At 39.9% G+C, this 21,516-nt stretch overlaps 1 protein-coding gene across 1 annotated transcript in view; it reads left to right on the top strand.

Annotated features, from left to right (window-relative positions):
• Positions 1-4,203, top strand: part of LOC142100274 (protein SSUH2 homolog) — a 32,620-nt gene extending 28,417 nt beyond the window's left edge. The window contains exons 8-10 of the mRNA XM_075184204.1: positions 2,235-2,340; positions 3,846-3,950; positions 4,063-4,203. Of these exons, the coding sequence (XP_075040305.1) occupies positions 2,235-2,340; positions 3,846-3,950; positions 4,063-4,203 (352 nt within the window). The remainder of the gene's footprint in view (positions 1-2,234; positions 2,341-3,845; positions 3,951-4,062) is intronic.
• Positions 4,204-21,516: the final 17,313 nt, after the last annotated feature.

Genomic DNA, 21,516 nt, shown 5'->3' with positions numbered 1-21,516 from the left:
ACAAGGGTGCAGCCCTGATCACTCTATCTCTCAGACCTGGGGAGGAGGCTGGATGCCTCCTGAGGGATCCTGCTTGTGGGGGAGCATGTTTAATTAGCAATCATTAAAAAAAACTATGCTATTTCTTTCTGGAAGTTGCAAATGGGGTTACTTTCCTGTGTTATAATCCTCTGTATGAGAGACTGGTGGAGGTCTTTATTGTGGAAATTGAGGCCCCTGCCAAGAATTGGAAAGATCGGACCCGTCAGGAAATTGCTTTGCTCACAAGAACAGGAGTATTGTGGGTTACTGCTCTTAGACTTTACCTTCATCTTTCAAATTTCTACTTTCTCAAGTCCATCGACTTCAACTTTGTCCCTCACAACCAATCTTCTCAGGACTAAGCAGCTTGGCTGGACTTGGTGTATCTCTCTGGTGCTTCTCCCATACACACAGCGAGGGGATTTCTTTTTCTGCAAGCTTTTTTAACAAACAAATTTATATATATTATTATAGAATTTATATTAATATATGCTAACTATAATCTTGAAATACCAATCAGAGTTCATTACTATTCGAAAAATCCACAAGGTGCAGTGGTATTTTATTATTATTATTATTATCATTTATTTGTTGGGCGCCACAGGGTTTTCGCAGCGCCTTACATAATACGAACAGTAGACCATACAGGGTAAAACATCACAGAACAATAAACACTAAGTACCAATGCTTCGGAAACTCCGGGCAGACATATGGAGTGAGGGCGGAGCAGAAGAGTCGGTATGAAGACAGGAGGGGAGAGGGGCCCTGCTCATGCGAGCTTACATCCTAAGGGAGGGTGGACAAAACAGGCACGAAGGGAGGCAGTGATGCAAGGGAGAAAAAGGGACCAGGGGAGAGGAGGGAGAACAAGCAGAGTGGATGAGGGGTTAAGTGGATGGTTGTTAGGCTTTCAGGAACAGGTGAGTTTTGAACAGGTGAGTTTTGAGTGCCCGTTTGAAGGAGCACAGATTGGGAGCTAGACGGATGGAGCGAGTGAGGTCATTCCAGTGCAGGGGGGCAGCTCAGGAGAAGTCTTGGACTCGGGAGTGGGAAGAGGTAATGAGAGTGGAGGAGAGGCGACGGTCATTTGCCGAGCGCAGGGAGCGAGCGGGAGTATGAATGGTAAGGAGGTTAGAGATATAGTGAGCAGTAGAGTGGGAGAGAGCTTTGTAAGTGGTAGTAAGGAGTTTAAAGAGGATTCTGTAAGGGAAAGGGAGCCTGTGTAAGGCCTGGTAGAGAGGGGAGGCAGAGGAGGAGCGACGTGAGAGAAAGATAAGTCTGGCAGCTGCATTGAGTACAGATCGGAGTGGGGCGAGATGGGAGAGAGGGAGGCCAGTGAGGAGGAGGTTGCAGTAGTCCAGGCGGGAGATGATGAGTGCATGGATGATGGTTTTGGTGGCGTCTTGTGAGAGGAAGGGTCGGATGCGGGCGATGTTGCACAGTTGGAAGCGACAGGCTTGAGCAAGGGATTGGACGTGGGGGGCAAAAGAGAGAGAGGAGTCAAGGGTGACACCCAGGCAACGGAGTTGGGTGACAGATGAGATGGTAGTGTTGTTAACAACAATTGAGAGGTTGTGGTGAGAGGGGAGTCTGGAAGGAGGAAAGACTATGAGTTCCGTTTTGGAGATGTTAATTTTGAGAAAGCGTGAGGACATCCAGGAGGAGATGGCAGAGAGGCAGTCAGATACATGAGAGAGGAGGGTGGACGAGAGATCAGGAGAGGAGATGTAGACTTTTATTTATAAGTATTACTCATTAAGGTTTTTTTACATGATGCTAACATATTATTGAGACATGTGGATAACCACAAGAGTAGAATATAAGCTGACTGAGAGAAATAGAATCAGTCATACAAAAGAACCAACAAGCCACAACTCAGATTGAGAAATGATTTTTCGTGTATCAGTAGTTGTATTCCAAAACAGCCAAAACGTACACTATTTTGGGGGCTCCACTCTCACCTTCAGTTAAGATGATAGACTTTGGCTATTTTGGAATAAAACTACTTCTACAGGAGAATTTGTTATTTTGCATTTGACTGAGTTGCGGCTTTTTGGTTCTGCAAAAAGTCTGCACTGATTATCACATGGATAAAGCTGACTGAATAGGTGCACTGTGCCTTAGACCCTACTTGCTGGTTTGTAAAGCAAATGTAAAATGTGACTGCCCAGAGTTATCGTTGATCTTTGTTTTATCTCTATAACCTATTTCAGGAATAACTACATTTTTGTGTTTCTTGCGGATCAAAATTCAGAATTTCCTTCAGAACGTTTCAATAAAGTGACTGGAGATATCGTCTTGGAAGATGAGCAGTCATGGGTGAGATTTAATAAATAACAAAATCAGGCGCTAGAAAACAAATAAAAATATTAAATAGTGCCTGTGTACTCTGCTGCTTTCATATAAACAGGCCTGTAAGAAGGCGACATTTGTTTAAGCATTTTTTGTGTCAGTGCTTTCATTCACTCAGTATACTTTCATTAGAACGACTGGTAAAAAGGTCGCTTAGTCATTGCCCTTTGTGTGAAGCCCACTTGTGTTAGAGAATTTAGACTGTAAGCTCCAATGGGGCAATGTCTGATGTGAGTGAGTTCTCTGTACAGCGCTGCGGAATTAGTGGCGCTATATAAATAAATAGTGGTGATGATAATATGAAGACTATGCATGTATGATAGTCCCTCTAGTGAGATATTTGGCTGGAAAGAGAGGAGTGTATAAGCAGGGGGGCTCTTCCAAATTTTTCCTATTTTTCCAGATTTTAAACCATCACACTGCAGTAGCAGATAAACACCTGTGCAGTCAGGGTGTATAATATCCTGTACACAGGCTGGCTATATGCACATCACAATATAAATATTTTCCTAACAACACAAGTGTATGTAATTTTTAGGCAAGTTCCACAGGGGTCTGAACGCCTGTTGTAATCATTGCTTCTTCCTAGTTATATCTGTGTGTCAGCAATATTGAAGTAGGTGGGTTTAGAACAAACCTTTTAGCCAATCAAAACATTAAAATGTTGACAAATCAAAACAGACCAAAAAAATTTAATAGACTCAAATGCAATAGAAGCAGCAACATAATGGGCCCAATTCATATTGAGACTTAAGTCCGTTTCCGTGCCGTACCTTGTGTTAAATAGCTCTGCACATACTAAGACCTTGCGTCAATGAATGGAATTGCATGCAATTCATGTCAAACGTAAATGACACTTATAACTTCTTGCGCTTTGAATTGCGGAATGAGACAGATGGTCATAGGCCATATACATTAAGGGAGTGCCGAGGGCGTTCCGACACAGATACGGACGATTAAAATACTGTGTTTCTCGTATGTACATCTGGTTTCAGTCATATCACTTGCGCCAGCTATAGGGCAGGTGTAAGTGCCGACTGAGTGATGACTGACACGACATAGTCATTGATTTAAAAACTACACATATGCATGCCACTAGCCAGCACAGAACATGTGTATTTAAGTAACTACATAAATGCATTGTATGAACAGTTTTCATTAAAAGCATCTTAATTTATGTATTTAATGTGCAAAAAAATAGATAAATAAAAGACGCTTGTGTGTATCCTGCAGTCTGTCCTGACTACATACGGGCAGTCCCGTGTAGGCAGAGCGTACTTACACCCAGATTCAAACGGAAACATATCTTGAGATACATTTGTATTTGAATACAGTCGGAATGTTGCGGAGGTTCCATGTTCATTTTTAAAATGCAGGTGGCGTCCCAACGTGAATCAGGTTCAATATGTGCGAAATCGGATGAGATACAGACTTATACATGCAATTTGTTTATACTTTCTTTCTACTTGTAGCTTTCACCTATAACTGATTTCGTTGACCAATCCATTAATGAAGCATCTCAAAACGCCATTTATGAGCATCAGAACGAGCTCACGTCATGTCAAATATTGAGACAGGTATGTGTCATGGGAAGACGTGGCTCTTTCTCTGTTTTTGGTGAAGACCTCACAGTAATAATCAGTAGTTATCTCTCTGTCAGTAACATGGATCTCTCTCTCTGTTCCATAGAGACACAGCATCGAGTGGCTGCCACTGACCCAGGTGGATTATAACTGGAAGGGGAAAAACTATCACTACTTTGTGTATGGAAAGGAGAACAGAGCTTATACCAACAACTACCCAAAAAGTTGCTGTTGCGTGCTCATGTGATCTGTGACCAAAATAGTGCATCAGAAGTAGGGGCAGGCTGGGCTGGGGGGCAGGCTTTGTTTGGCTTTACACTTTTTACATTTTCAGCTTTTTGCAATCAAAATAAAATGAGTTTTGTGCCTTATTTCCTCATAGTAAATGTGGGGAAGGCAAGAAAACTTAAATTCAATTAACTTGCTTGCATCAATCTGCTTGCAACGCTTTGGGTGGGGAAAAGATTCAGGGACAGTGGGATTCATGCGCAAATGTGCTTGATTCCCACTGTAACCCAAAATTAATGTTTATTTTATTCCTAATACAATTTAATATACAGTATATATTTGCCCAAATACATAAAAAAGATTGGGACCCCTGGAGGGACAACTTTGCCTCACAGTGGTCTCTGTATAATGGACCAGGTTTCCTAAGACCGCTACCCATTAAACCTGAGAGGTATAAATTTGTAAAAAAAATGCACATACACATATTTTAATATAAAGTTTAATTGAGTAAAAAAAACTCCATAAACCCTTGTTCATCACTATATTATAAAAATAAAACCATCTTTGCTCTTGATCCATTGTAATCCAATGGGTAAATCTTCAGTCTTCATAATCCAGTGGGAGAAAAAAAACAAACCAATGAAAGCCAAACACCAATGGAGTGACCTAGAGTCTCAGTAATCACTCAGTCAGTCACAAGCAATTTCCCACACTGGCCTCTTTTCATTGGTTAGTGGCTAATGGAAATCCAGGTCAATTCAGGTCACAGTCATTCTGCAACAGGTACGCAGAGCAAGCAGTTGTGTTGGCTTTTTTCCCAAGACAGAAGAATTTCCCATTGGATTACATAGATTGAAAGATTTCCCATTGGATTGCAGAAACAGAAGAACTTCCTGTTCAATTATGTTGAAGAATGTAGATATTTTATATTAAACTGATGAACAAATATGTCTGCATGGTTTTTTTTATTTTTTTGGCTATAATAGAAGTATCTGCTCCAGCGTGTGCTATCAGCCCTTGACTGGAAAGGCATGCTGGTATGTGTGGTTCAACAAGGCAAGCAGGCTAATATATGCAGTCTGCAAACATTACAGGAAAACATAGGAGAGATAGTAGATATTTTAGCTTCTGTGGTATTGACATGATAACTTTACCCAGTAGAGGTAAAGTATAAGTAATTTGGATTCTTAATAATCAATTAGGTATTAAAAAAATGAACAGTTTGACTAGCGATTGGGATGTTACACAGTGTCTGGGATGACTAATTATTAATTTGATCTACTTACATTTTGTTTACTTGTTTGAGTATGATCCAATTATACATAATTAAATGATCCTTTAGAAGATTATATCCATGAGTACTTTATTAAAGAATAGAGCTGCTAGTGGTATATATCATACATTTTATTTCTAATCTATTGATAATAGAGCATACCTGATTTGATATCCATTATTATAGATCTATAGTGCTTATGAAAAATCATTGTTACTGATTGTGATGCTTAGATTATGTTTATGTACTATATCAATGCATTGATTTATTTTATTTGAAGATTGATTGAGCAGCACATTTCTATTCAGGTTAATACATATTTTAATATCTGTTTTTATAATCTTTTCATTTCAAGATGGCAAAGTAGCAACATGTACAGCGCATATAATTATGAACAATACAGAATAAATTAGAGCATGAAGCTTTTATCTGAATGTGTAATCTTTGTGTAACCATTTGTAGGGTATATTTTTCATTGCAGAGGATGTATAAAAAAAGTGGGGATGGACATAGTAGAGGGAAATAAAGGAAAAGAGAGGGAACAAATAATAAGATACGCTAAGAGATCTTACTTTCAGTGCTTGGGTTCCTTGTTAGAGCCCTGTGAAATTAAATAAAGCAAAATGTAGTGGGATAATTTTGAAAGCAATATGTCCCTAAAAATGTATTGCATGAGGTTTCACCTATTAAAAAATGGGCCTTTGCTTGAGAGTCAAATTAAGACTGAACAGTCGCAATATTAAAAGTTTTAGGGCATATTGTGCATTTCCAAAGGAGCTATTGACTCTTAAAGTTTGTTTGTATAAACTAATGAGCAGAAGTTTAGTGAGTATATTAGGGCCTAGAAAATCGAGCATGCTTTGTTATTAATAAGAGTTATATTCCTCTTGGGACTGAGTAGATCCTTTAATTTGATCCTACTGGCAAAATAAGGATTTGTTAATATGAATATAGGATTTGTTAATATGTATATAGTATTGGGTGTTGAAACTTCTCTTGGAGTCTATATAACTATAGAAAAAACAATTATTGTTCAAGAAATTACACTCTTTTGTTGAAAGTTATTGACTTTATTCATTTTTGTATTCACTTTATGTTTGAATGTTTTTTTTTATTTTATTTTACTTGTTACATAGTTCAGCTAAAGGACCATGGACCACGATCAACTCATGTTTAAGTAGGCCTATAAGGGACTTAGTGGAAGTGTAAACAAAAGTCCATATAGGAAAAATAGACAAACCAATCTCTTTTAGGAGCACATATGGTGAGATTAAGCAGTCGGAGGTGGGTCATTATCAGCTCCAGGACATGTGTCATCTCTTCTTTTCAATGGAAAAATCTGCAGAGTATAAAATGATGATGATTAAAGAAAACCCCAAATAATTTACAATTTGCTCAGCTGTCCCAGAGAGGTAACAGTCAACCCTTCACCGGGCCAGCCACCGGAGATAAGTGCTGGGCAACTAAATACCTAGATTTGGGTTTGCAGTTCCACAAATATAAAGACAGTCGTGTTATTGCCCTTTCATTGATAGGGTGAGGGGGGGGGGGGAAGCCCACATGTTAACGTAGACAATAGGGATTTTTGCCCTTTAAAAAATTGGCCCAACAGTGAGATCTATTGTTCAGGCAAAGTTGTTCATTTTCGTTGCCCTAAGTTATGGCAACTGATGTACAGAAAAAGAGCACTGAGCAAACCAGGACCCCGAGTATAATTCTGATCACATTCTGAAGAAAGTAGGAGACCTGTCTGTTTGCTGGAACATTACAGAGAAATACAGACTGTGATATGTGTAAATATCAACAGAGTATAATATTTCTGTGGAACAAGTATAATTCAGATTGGAGGACAGTGGCAGGAAAAGATGTTTTGTCGCCCAAGGCAGAGATTGTCCCCTTACTATTTCCACGTTTACCATTCGTCCATTATATCTAGCAGTGACCTCACATATTATAAGGGAGGGAAGGGAAAGATGTCAGCCTAAAACAGAGGGAACCTTACTCAGCGTAAGTAAAGGGTTTCAGTCTCTGTTATTATCAGGGGTAGATTAGGAACTTAACGAGGTCCAGGAAAAAAAATCTGAATGTGCCCTCATGTAGGCGAGACTAAATCAACAGTAGGCGTGTTCAACACAAAAGTAGGTAGGGTTAGTACACTTTTAGCCTTATTCACATCAGTGGTAGGCGACACGCAATGGTAGGTGGAGTCACATCCACAGCAGGTGGTGCATGTCACAGTAGGTGGAGCTAACACACAATGAGGCAGCACACCAGTAAATTGACAACAAGCATTGATTTTGTGAGAAGTGAAGTATCAATCGGTAGCAGGAAGTTCCCAGGGTTACAAGTGAAGTGATGGCAGTTAGGTCTGGGAAGAATTACTGGGGCTTCATTCACTAACAATCTCCCCCTGTTTCTAAATTTTCCCTAGCATTACAAAAGAAACCATGGTGATGAGTTGTGCACTTATCCGAAAGAAGGGGTTCCACTCTCCCGATGTCTTGTCTGCCTCCTCTTGAAGGCAGGGGGTGGCTTTCAAAAATGAAAAACCAATACTTTTAAATATTACTGTAAAAACTAGCATCAGCAATTCCAAAACTGTTTTTTTTCTTATTCGCATTAAACAAAAATTCTCACATGAGTGCTTCATGAAAAATGAGCTGCAAGCAAGACAAGACAGAGAGCATTCTATGTAACTATATACCATACAGAGCACATTCTAGTGATCACCATACAATACAGAGAACATCCTTGTGACCGCCACACAATATGGAGAGTATCCTTGTGATCAACACACAATACAAAGAGCATTCTTGGGGCCGTCGTACAATTGAGAGAGCATCCTAGTAACTGCCATGAAGTACAGAGAGCATTTTAATGGCTGCCATGCAATATAGAGAGTGGGAAACTCCAACCCTTTCCTTGTCGAATATTGCGCCTGTAACACCCTTTGTTGAGGCTCCCCCATATCATGGCTCCCATATCAATGCTCCACATAACTTGACTGACCTGAATTATTTCTCCCCTATTTAATGCCCCCCATATTTATTCTTCCCCCTGTATTCATTCCCCCATAATATGCCACCCCTGTATTTATTCTCCCCCATGTATGGTACTGTGTGCTGCTGCGCAGTGTCATGGACCATCACGGTGGAAGTTAATGAATACATAAAAAAACAGTCTAAGAATTAAAAAAAAGTGAAAAAAATACATAAAATGCCTTAAGCAGCCCTAATGCAGCCCCTTGATGGAAAAGATTAAGGTAAGGACTAATGCCATTTTGCCACCTTGTTATTTTGCTAACTAAGGGCCAGAATGCTATAGTAGAGCTGATTCATCCCAGCAGAAGCAACGTATGAAGCAAATGGTGTCTGCAAGGGTTGTGTTGTATAAGTGTAATGTAGGGTGGAAGCAGAGGAAAGTAACTCAACTCCAAGACTCTCCATTCCTGATAAGTAAAAACAAGAATAATGTTTATTTTAATTTCATTGTTGATATACATTTGTACTCAACGGTTTGGGCAGCACGGTGGCTTACTAGTTAGCACATCTGCTTCACAGTACTGGGGTCATGAGTTTGATTCCCGACCATGGCCTTATCTGTGTGGAGTTTGTATGTTCTCCCCGTGTTTGTGTGGTGTTTCCTCCGGGTGCTCCGGTTTCCTCTCACACTCCAAAAAAAAACCATACTGGTAGGTTAATTGGCTGCTTCTAAATTGCCCTTTGTTGCTCTCAGTCTGTGTGTGTGTGTATGTTAGGGGATTTAGATTGTATGCTTGGGATGGGCAGGGAGACCTCTACACAATTCAGTGCTCTCATTAGCAGGGTTCTAGTGGTTTTTGGGGTACAATGAGATGCCTCCCCTGCCTGATCTCAGAATGGCCGTGATGAAGAAAATGTCTCATTCATTAGTACTTGATTCTTACCTCCCACATGAATGTCAGTACGTTGAGTTTGGGTAGTTCACTGTCTTGGAAAGTAACTTCACAGTAATACATCCCGGTGTCTGAGATATTTACTCTGTGCAGGGTGATACTGGCTGATCTATTATTAATTAGTTCGTACATTTTCATTCTGGAGATTCTGCCTGTGAAATCCTTATTACTATCAGAGACCTCAGGTCCAGTCCTCACCATATGTTGGTACCACCTGTAGGAGCCGACTATTGTATCCTCTGATCCGCTGATGCTGTAGTTACAGGGTAAGGTGACTGAGCTGCCCTCTGGGGTGACCATTACAGGTATCTGAGATATGTGGATTATCCGGGATTGAAATTCTGATAAATAGAGTGTAACAAAAAGATTGATCAGTAAAATAATATTTCTGTAGAAATAGAGAGAAAATATAGCTGCAAGAATGGATTTGTTTGAAAATAGGACAGAAGAACACATTGAATGAAAATCCAGGTAATTAGTAGAACAGTTACATATTTGATGGTACATGTAGATTCATATTTTTCACAAGCACTGTGACAGGGAGCCAGACATCACCGATATAACCAGGTACATCCATAGATTTCACGCTGAGCCTGAGAGTCTGAGTATATACAGACATTTTACTGTATCTGCTGAATGATAGATAGATAGATAGACAGATAGACAGACAGATAGATAGATAGATAGATAGATAGATAGATAGATAGATAGATAGATAGATAGATATGAAATATCTATGTATATATCTATCTATGACTTGACGTCACGCCCGACATTCAGTGCGGACTAAGCAGGGAGGAGGAGTGCCGACGCCGCGGACAGAAGAATGTTTTTTTTCAAGGAACCTGCTCCCTCCACCAATGAAATGGGTGGACTCAGCCTGTAGTCACCAGTTCGCTGAACCAAACCTAAAATTAGGTATCGGTTCTGGCGAACCGGTGAGATCAGGCTGAATCCCACCACTGGGCGTGCCCCAAAATAGCTAGATTTTGGAACAAATTCACCGCCTTTTTGAATCCTACTTTTCAGCTACAGCTACGCCCGCACTATGAAATGTTCCTGTTTCCTGTTTTTGATGTCTGGAAGGATAATTTGACAGCTCTTCAGATTATACCCATGTTAATAGTTATTGTCACATTAGCTAAAAAAGCTATCTTGGGCAGGTGGACTTTGCATACATCTTCGACAGTAGTAGAACTAAAGACGAAATTGTTAGATACCTTCTATTTTGATAGACACTCTACCTTCTCTGATTTGGAGAAGCGGGTCAAGAAATTTCATGCCAAGTGGGGTGTGTATATAGAAACACTGGATAGTCATACACAATCTCACATTATGCGGGTGTTCAAGGGCTTTAAATGGTCGTTACTGAGACGGTTATGATGTTATTGTTCCTGAGGTAGAAAGTATGCTGTTATAATATGCCAGTATGTTATGTTATAATATGCTAATTGTACACCTCCACCTAAACAAAGTTTTCGGATGCCATGTTCCACTACACCTTCCTACCCCATCCCCCTCTTCCCTTTCTCATACTTTACTTTTACGATTTCTTACGTTACTCACAAACTTTAAGACTAGAAATATAATACGGCTTATTGAATATTGATTTGATGCATTTGATCTGTTCTTGAACTTCAACTTTCATATCTCACGACTCACCTATCCCCCCTCCCCTCTCTTACAACCTTCCACCCACTCATCTTACCCTTTCGCATGCTCACCTCACCCCTTCACCTCTCCCCATCTCTCTCTTATTATTATTATTATTATTATTATTAACCCAGCTACTGTAAAGTGTGGAGTGGACTGGCCGAAGTCCTCGATGACACAGTAAGAGCAGTCTGGAACACTTCCGCAGCCCCACCCACCAAATTATTCTTGCCTCAAATGTGGAACAGTGATACCAAGCAGCTTAAGTTTTCTCTGAGTGTCAAATATTCAGCTCCTCTGTGACCTTTTGAAACTGGGTCAGCTGCTTTACCAAATCAAATTGCTGGGGAGAATGCCAAAGGATTGTTCGATTCCTATCCAAGGCCTTATCTGTGTGGAGTCTGTATGTTCTGTTGGTTTGTCAAACCTTGTGCATGTCTTTTTCAACATATGGGTGGGTGGGTTGGCCCAAGGACAATTCCATCTTGCACTTTGTTCCCTAATGCCGTTGGTCATGCCACTGGTCTCTCTCTCTCTCGTCTTAATGAAGGTTTTGAAAACTCTGCCAAACAAATCGAGCACTTGTTACTGTACCTTCAGTTTCAATGATGGATGTCCTCTAACATTCAAAATGTTTTGTGTGTGTAGTCTTTCAACGTTTTTCTTCTGGGTGTAACTCGTCTATCTACTTGTCTAAATGTCTACTGATGCTGCTGCCCATCTAATGACCTCTTATTCTCAATCTGTTGGAAAAACTCAGGAATGTCATTTTCAGCATTCAACGACCGCATGTAGATAATTTATGCACACTGCTGTACCACTGTGTTTCAGTGATTGTATCTTTTTTAAAAACTGCCATGTGTTTGTGCAGCTGCTCTGACACTCAAATTAGCCAGCCAGATTTTCGAGGCAGATTTTGGCCAAAATTGGTGAAAAGTTTGACAGTTGTAAAGCGATCATTAGAAAATAGGCTGTAAATAACTGGAAAAGCATGGTAATGCTATGAATAGTAATATAGGAGCAAAAACTGCTCAAGATCACATAGTTTTACCTATTTTTTCACAATTTCAAATTAAATCCACATCCAGAACCAAAACCTTTGAGGTTTTTTGGGCAAAACCAGAACCAAAACCTGAAGAGGTTTTAGAACCAAAACCAAAGCTGAAAGCAAAAGATCTCCGATATATATATCAGTGGTGGAAGTGGGCCATTGTACAATGGTGTGCTATACCGCCACTTCTACCACTGCTTTATTTGTGTAGGACTCCAAAGAGTAATCATTCATTTTGCCCATGCCACGCTGTGCAATGGGAGTCCGTACTGAATAGCTCCAGGGTCACTGTGGGGGTGGTTTTCAGGCAACGTTCATAACATGAACTGGAAACTGTCAAACTAGGAAATCCCTCCGTACAACTGTTGCTAGTACCTAGTGAAACCACTTCCTGCTCATCATGGGTCAGAGCGAGGTAAATAAACTAGCAGCAAAGCTGCACGATAACACAGATCTCCAGTGTCACTTTTGAAGGCGCCTATTACAGTTGAAGGGATCCTGTAGTCATAAACTGTGCGTAGTAACTGGAGTGTAAATAAACAAGCAAGGTTTGACCTCAAAATACATAAACTATTTGAGAGCAGCATTAACTTTACATAGACCTTTGAAAGCTTTAAAAAAAGGATAGTCTGTGACATCCCCATTGGATACCCATCTTATATAAGTGCCAATGATAAAGAAGTGTGACAATTAATTACTTCACTGTTACGTCAAGGGTATAGTTCATATGTTCACCCTATCATATCCCAAGCATATTTTGTATAGTTTTTCAAGACCAATTGCACTTGCTTTTAAGCAGATTTCTCTTTAATTTGTAGGCATTAAATGGGGAAAAGTGCTTATTTTTCATATATTTGACTCTTTTCATGAAATTTATTCAACTCCCCTTATTTTATTAACATCTAACATTTGCTGTTACTGAGATAACCCGAGTCTTACTAAGGTAGATCCACATGTTTCATTCAGATGTTTGATTAAAAAAAAGTTTTGCTTTCAAATTAAGTATTTTTTCTGGTTAGAAGGTTTTTTATTTATTTGTTACATACTTCAGCTACAGGTTCAGCAAATACAACCATCTCATGTTTAACAAGGCCTATAAGAAACTTGGTGAGGGAGCAAGCAAAAATATATATTGTATAGGAAATATACTTCAACCAATCTCTGTTAGGAGCACATATGATAACGCTAAGCAGTCAGAGGTTGGTCCTTGTTAATTGCAGGACATGTGTCATTTCTTCTTTGGAGCACAAAAACCTGCAGAATAAAAGAAAAAACACAATTAAGAAACCCTACCTTCAGTGAATTCTATTGTCCAGGCACATTTGTTGATTTTTCTTGCCCTGTGTTATAAAGACAGATCTGCATTGTGGATACAATTGTATACCTCCCAACTGTCCAGATATCAGCGGGACAGTCCTGATTCATGTACCTTTAAAGAGTTGGAACTTAAGTGGGTGGGTATTTACAAGAAAGTGGGTCGAGTTGGTATGTTCCCCTTTAATATGATTTAAATAATTATATTGAAGCTACATTAAATAAACCAGGCCAATACTCACCACAGCTGTTGCAACACAGAAAAAAAGCAAGAGGCAAAGCGGGATCCCGAGCACAATTCTGATCACATTCTGGAGAAAGTAGGAGACCTGTCTGTTTTCCACATGGCCTATCGCTGGAACATTAAACAGAAATACAGGCTATAATAAGTGTAAACACCATCAGAGTATAATATATCTATGGGAGAGGAATAAGGGAAATGCGAAGTCCTACATTTTAACAGACAGGGATGGCAGTGAGTGCACCAATGTTCCTACGGGCCCAAAAACAACCTCCAGAGCATTAAAGCTGATCAAGCCCACAAACATTGCAGTAGTGTCTATCCAGCCCACAAGGGCTATAAGAGGACACATTGTCTTATTTCTGTTTGATGTGCATTAGTTTGTATAAACACTTTTTATAGGAGCTCTGCCCAAAAACCTTCACAAGGATCCAATAGTGGTGATATTATGATACTTCTGTAATTCAAAGGTTTAAATAGGATGGGAAAACTTCTCCAAAACGCATTGCTCTTATCAGCGTGGTTTGAGTTGTTGTTGGGGGTTGAAAGCTGTGCAAAGGGTAAGAGGCTGCCTACCCTGCTTCCACTTCAATATGGAGAATATCTCTTATTCAATAATACTTGGCTCTTACTTGTCACATTGAGGAATGTCCCAGTACCGTGTCCGGATATTTCTCCACCGTGCTGGAAAGTAACGTCACAGTAATACATCCCGGTGTCTGAGACATGTACTCTGTGCAGGGTGATACTGGCTGATCTGCTATTAATGAATTCATCTGTGTCCGGTCTGAAGATTCTGCCTGTGAAATCCTTATTACTATCAGAGACCTCAGGACCAGCCCTCACCATATGTCTGTACCACCTGTAGGAACCTACAGTTGCATCCTCTACTCCGCTGATGCTGTAGTTACAAGGTAAGGTGACTGAACTGCCCTCTGGGGTGACTATTACAGGGATCTGAGATACGTGGATTATCTGACACTGAGATCCTGATAAATAGAGAGTGTAAAAGGGATAAATCAGTCAAATATTTTCTTAATAAAAATAAAGGGAAATTATAAAAAATAGAAAAGTTAATTTAAGTAAATAGGACAGGTGAAAGGTTTGAATAAAAATCCAGGTGATGAGTACAAGCAGTTACCTATATTGTGGTACATGCAGACACAGATAATCACGTTCACTAGCACTGGGGCTGTGAGAGTGTGAGTTGTGTAAAGCGATTTCTCTATCTCATAACAATTGTCGTCAATCAAACAGTGTTTTCAGTACCAGACATCATCAGTATAAACCAGGTTTTTGTTTTACCAACAATTATACTATAACATACTACATCCATAGAGTATATGCTGCGATGCTGAGTTTATCCCCTGGACTTTGTACTATAAATAAAGAGATGTATTTTTTCTCCCCATCTCCTACCTTGTAGATGTTCCAGTATAAGCAAGAGTCCAACTATCCTCTCCATGCCACTTTGAGGAGTCAGTGTCAGAGTTGGGTCTCAGTTCCCTCGTATAATGATGCTGTTCTTTACATTACTCAGGTTTTGCAGAGCAATGAGCGGATGTAAAAAAATACCAAATTCAGCCAGGTTGCATAGCATGTGGTCAGTGGCTTTTGTTTTTAACATTGTGTTGATATTCTTATAATCTTCTTTTAAAAGTATTATGTGAAAAGATTTGTTGGATCCAATCAGTCAGTTCAATTGTGTCAGTTTAACAGTTTATGTTGAGCTTGATACAGCCGGAGAGAAATGTAACACACTGCAAGTTCTGAGTGTCCAAAACATTCTCTGCTTTACTGTCTACAAATTCACATACTTATAGCACTCTGGTTATACAGAATCACGTACTGCAGCAAACTACGCCACAAACTGTTTTATCTTTGTCCTAACCACTTATTGGGCATTTTTTCTTCACTCAAACCTTCTACATTCTCCCACGACTTCTTCCAGGGGGGCGGGTGAGTTAGTGGTTTATCTCCTGTCTGCTATATTCAAGTCATAAGCTCCTTGCAAACAACAAGCTAATAATGAATAACTACTAAAACTAGCTGTCTTTAAGCTGTAACAGGACAAAATAGCTGACAGGTAACAAGATGGCGTCAGCTCAGCAGAATCACATTTCTCAGATTACATGAACATCAAAAATGAAAGCTTCTTACATTTTTTTTATATAGATGTCATTGAACTGCACAAAGTGCTTCATTAGGCCACCAATTCTGTAGCGCTGTACAGAGAATATTTTTTCGTCATTAACATCAGTTTCGGCCCCATTGGAGATTAGTCTAAAGACCCTAACACACTCACTAGGCTAATTTTGTAAGTAGCCAATTAACCTACCAGTATGTTTTTGGAGTGTTGGAGGAAACCGGAGCACCCAGAGGAAACCCACGCAAACACGCACACAGATAAGGCCATGGTTGGGAATCAAACTCATGACCCCAGTGCCGCGAGGCAGAAGTGCTAACCACTGAGCCACCATAGTCTCTTTAAATGTTTAAGAAAATAGTAAGGTATTGGATTTACACTATGAATACGATAAGCCTTCTTTAGGGTTAGATATATGGCAATTTGTTTGATTTACCTTTTACTATGCATTTAATTGTACTGTATGTATGCATATATCCATATATATATAGTTTTTTTGCGAACCGTTGACTGGTATCTACTTGTTCCTGGAGAGGCCGACAGGGGTGGGCAATCGTAGTCTGAGTATAGTAACAGCGCGTTCACGTAATTGCGATGCAATTAGGCTTGGACACATCCGTAGTTACAACAATAGTGCAATAAGATGTACAGAGCAGCACACCTTGGTTTGCCAAGTGCCCTTCAAAATATATTTGGGAGCCACCTCCTCAAACTAGAAGTGCACCTCAATGTGCAGAGCAAACTCTTTAGAGATGCGCTGTACAAAGGTATAACATGTCCCATCAGTGCCCAACCTCTTACTACTGAAGTATCACACTCCTCAATCAATGGAACTTTTCATCTTTGCTTCTGAAATATACTTTAATCTCAATCTTATTTATTGGCTCATGACAGTGAGGGGATTGCCTTTATTAGTGGTGGCACTTTTTGCGTGTATAAGCCTTTTATTGCATTGCTCGGAGTACCCCAGGAAATGTGGTTCTCCGCCAAAGAACAACACAGAGGTGCAAAACAGGTTGCATTAAAAGCAAAGGATGATATGATCTCCAATCTTGAATTGGTGCAAAACTCAAGACCTACTGTGTTGCAGAAATGGCAAGGAGCCCCTCCGCACAGGTGCGAACGCCGCTGAAAATGCACCCTACGCCCTGAAGTCTCGTTTCTTGACTTCAAAATGCGTTGCACTGGTGAGTCTACTCTGTACTTCAGTAGAAACAATTGTTCTCTGCACTTTTCTTCCCATCTGCCTGTGCAAACTGCTGCTCATCCGCAAATTTTGCCATCCTGGTCTGTAAACCTTTTCAATCCAGCAAAAATCTAGGAGTGCTAAGGTACGTAGCAGTGGAGGGGATATGCTCACTTCATAAATTACCTCCACAGTGATCAAATTAAAAGGTCTATACATATTAAAAGCCACATTGTTGAAATGTAAATAATAATTTTCCCATCCAATTGGTATCTCTCAGTGTGCATCGGGATCACGCTGCAAAAGATCAGAAGGAAGAAGTCTGTTACAGAAGACAAGAAGAAAAGAAGATGAAAGAAAAAAATATTGTAAACAAGGGGTGTAGGTAATAATTGTATTTTGTGTGGCTAGTTGTATTTTGGGTATGTGTTTATGGACTTCACGAGGACCTTATAGAGATTGGAGTTCCCTAGCTCCTGGGCTTTTCAACAAAGAGGCTGGTGGTAATTAGTATAGGGGGACAACCACTTTTGGTACACACCCATCTATAAAAATAATCATCCCAACAACAGATAGCCTACAGGTTAACACTTCTGATTGGGAGAGATTTTCTTTTCTTTTCTTTGTTATTTGTTGAGCACTTGTCCACAGAAGATTATTTTCACTATAAAAGAACATTATCATCACAAATTTATAAAAAGTTGGCATCTCACCTGGATCATGTGAACAAAACATTACATACATCCATTATTGGATGAAAGGTCAAACAAGTTTGCTCTGTCCAACAGTTACATTACATTACACACATTGGACTTGTTTCTTTTTCTTTTTCATATTGAATAGACTAAATGTTATATATTTTTGCTATTAGGAAATGACATTGTACCAAATGAAACAGACAGGAAGAGAAACGCCAGATAGGTAGTAGGATTGCAGTTTATTGAAATAATAGTAGTGGATAAAGCCAGCATTTCCTTGTGTTAGGAGACGGCATTGGGTATGAGCGAAACAGACCTGAAACGCAGTGCTAGTTATGTGGTAGGAGGGCAGTTTAGGAAAACAATACAAGGGAGCAAAGCCCAGTATTTCTTACTACTAGGTGATGAATAAGGAGAAGTTGGATTTATTAAAACCACTTTTTCAAATTCTTTTACACTAAAGCACTTCCTATGGAAATGGGTTCTTTCTCTGTTTCTAGATATCTAAAAAAAATCTAGATATAATATAAGGGACCATATACCAATTGGAATTACTTGACAAATTATCCTTTCTCCATTGATATCGGTTCTTTGTCCCCGACAGATTTCATTATAATGATTGCCAAAAGATATCTCTCTGCGTTTTTTGAGCTGTTTCATAGCTTCTGAAAGCCATCACATTGTGCTTTTATATGACACTGCTGCCCCCCCTCCCCCATAGCAATTCATTGTGACTGGACTGTAACTATACTAATGGGCAATGCTCAGCCTCAGGAGCACCCTCCTTGATTCCATGCTTGCATAGTTCAGGCTATCAGTGGTAGCAGCCAACTACCAGATTACCCTATGCAATGAGATCACCAGCGACCATGCAGCCAGCCAATCATGGCCACCAGTACAGTTATACAGCAAATAAATTAGCAAGTGCAAGACCGGCCCATCAGGGCACTGGTCCACCTGGCATATGGCAGAAGGTCAGTCTGAACTTGTTATCAATCTAATACTTCATTTTAAACTTATCTACAAACATTAACCTTGTTATCTTCACCGTGTACATAAAAAGAGCATAAATTACCCAGGTTAAGCCAGGGTATTGTGGTACTGACCTTTATACTGGCTGAGTGACCCTAACCAAGCTGCAGAGGTGAAGTCTATTAAGTAAATGGCTTATCAGACGATATCACTTCTGGATTGTTGATCAGCCATATAAAGAAACTATCTCTAAGACTACACATCTATCAATCAGTGTCTGGCTGATTAAACGAGATTAAAAACAAAGTTTCCCTTGCAAAATTAGAATTTTTGAAAGATTTTAAAAATATTGGTTTCTACTTTATCTAAAATAACAAGAACCAGAACCATCTCATATTTAAGAAGGCCTATAAGAGATTTGATAACAGATTAGACACAAGTTCATATTTTATAGGACATATTCATCAACCAATCTCCTGCAGGAGCACATCTGGTGATATTAATCAGTTGGAGGAAGGTCCTTGTCAGTCACAGAACATGTGTTATCTCTTCTTTTCAAAGGAATAACCTGCAGAATAATAAAAAGAAAGGAAAAAATAGCTTAAAGGGAAATCCCACATTTATAGAATTCTATTCTCCAGGCAGATTTCTTCAGGGAAATTTCCACTCACCGGAGCTGTTACAACACAGATAACGATCAACAAGCAAACCAGGATCCCGAGTATAATTCTGATCACATTCTGGAAAATGTAGGACGTCTGTCTGTCTGTCACATTGTCTGTTGCTGGAACATTACAGAAAATTACAGACTTTGAAATGTGCAAATGTCAGAGTATAATAATTCTGTGGGACAACAGTAAGCTTAGCTCAGTGTGGAGAACATTGAAGGGAAGGAAAGTAAAAGCATGACTTAATTAGCATAAGATCAATTATTGTGCATCTCTTATTAAACATACTCACTGACCCCTGTGTTTTGGTTTTGATTTTGGTTTTGGATCTGGATTAACTTCGTATTTTGGTTTTGGCAAAATCGCCCTTGTGTGTATTGGTTTTGGTTTTGGATCTGTATGTTTTTGAAAAATTGCTAAAATATGCTAAAATATGCTAAATATGCTAAAATATGCTAAAATCACATCATGTTGCTCTATTTTTGTTTCTACATTATTATTAACCTCAATAACACTAATTTCCAGTCATTTTCAGTCAATTTTGACCACTTCACAGGTCACAATATTATTTTCATACACTCGGACAAAGACTGCAGCGACCTGGCTGGATGGTAAGCGACAGAGCAATGACACAAACACGGCAGTTCCCAGGACATCTAGGACACATTGCCACACAGCAGTGGCAGAAAAAAACAAAAGTGGTGCAAGATGGAATTGTCCTTGGAACCTCCCACACACCCTTGTATAAGATATTGAAAAGGACATGTATGGTTTAGCAAACCAAGCACTCCAGGAGTGCCACTTTTATGGCTGAAGTGCTTGATTTGTTCAAGCCCCCACAAAACAAGTTACCAATAGCTTAGCTGCCTTAAGCCCAACAGAGACAGGATGATAAATATGTCCAGTTTAAAGAACAGCTAAGACACCTGAGAAAACAAATGGGTGTGTCACTGGCCCCTGCAGACAAAGATTTGGAAGATCAAGACGAGGAGATCGCCGTCACCCAGAGCACACGGCCGGTACAGTGAAACTGAGAATGGCTCATTAAAACAGTTATGGTTCCTTTGATCGCTCCACCCGTTATTTGGATAACTGTGGTAATTCTACAGCTAATACATGGCGACGAACGATGACCACCCCGGGATGCGTGTGTTTATCAGACGAAGACCAATCCGGGTGCCCCGGCGCGTTGGAGATGGTGAACCCAGTGAAAAAGAAAGTATGTGGTCACACGTACGAGAGAGAAGCAATTGAAAGAATGATTGAAAAACAGACTTCATCATAACACAATATTACTTCAACCCCGCAGGAAACCACCATTATAGAAGTCTCTGCAACATAAATGTCAAAAACAAAAATGTAAAAAAAAAGCTTTCACCTTTTTAAAGAAAAAAACACATCTTTAATAAACATAAAATTGCCAACATGTCATTTTACCCAACTATTAATAAGCATTCCAGCATCAGCTAGCTCCCTTCTCTCAGCTAGATCCCAGCACCTGAAAACTACTGGAGAGTGACAAGGACGCTGCCATCCCTCCTGTTTCTGTATGAGCTATGGCACAGTAGAATGCCACTGGAGACTTTTAAAAACACTGCCAGCCCTATTATTACAATTTTGCTTTCAGCATTAAACCCTGCCACCTCTCCTGTTTCTGGGAGAGCTATGCCACAGTACAATGTCACTGGAGACTTCCAAGAGCACTGCCACCCCTCCTCTTTCTCTTTCATTAATGATGCTGCCCAACTGCACTGGAGACTGCCAACAACCCTGCTACCTCTTCTGTGTCGCTCTATAAAATGGTGCTGGATCTCCGTGAAGGGCGGTACTTATAGAATCCAAAACTTGCAAGATCTGACAACACAACAATGACGATTTTCCTTGTTTTCACTTCCGACGGTGTGTGAAATTACCGAGCCGCCTCGGATCCGCAAAGTTCAGGTGGGCTCGTTTCTCGGAGAACCGAGTCCGAGCATTTCTACTTATGATGCTAATTAAGGATGACACAGTTGCACTATAGCTGATCCAGCCCAGTACTATATACTAGTAGTGTATATATCGGCAGAGCCACAAGTGCTGCTTCCAAGTGTTGTCTATAAGGGGATGTGATGTAGGAGAGGACAGGTGGAAGTCACCCAACTCCAAGACTCTCCATTCTTCATTCTTTGACAAGTAATGAAAAGAATAATTATGTTT

This window comes from Mixophyes fleayi, chromosome 8 (assembly GCF_038048845.1).
Source record: "Mixophyes fleayi isolate aMixFle1 chromosome 8, aMixFle1.hap1, whole genome shotgun sequence".
NCBI lineage: Eukaryota > Metazoa > Chordata > Amphibia > Anura > Limnodynastidae > Mixophyes > Mixophyes fleayi.
Note: the sequence above shows the minus strand (reverse complement) of the source record. Positions and strands in the feature narration are given on the sequence as shown.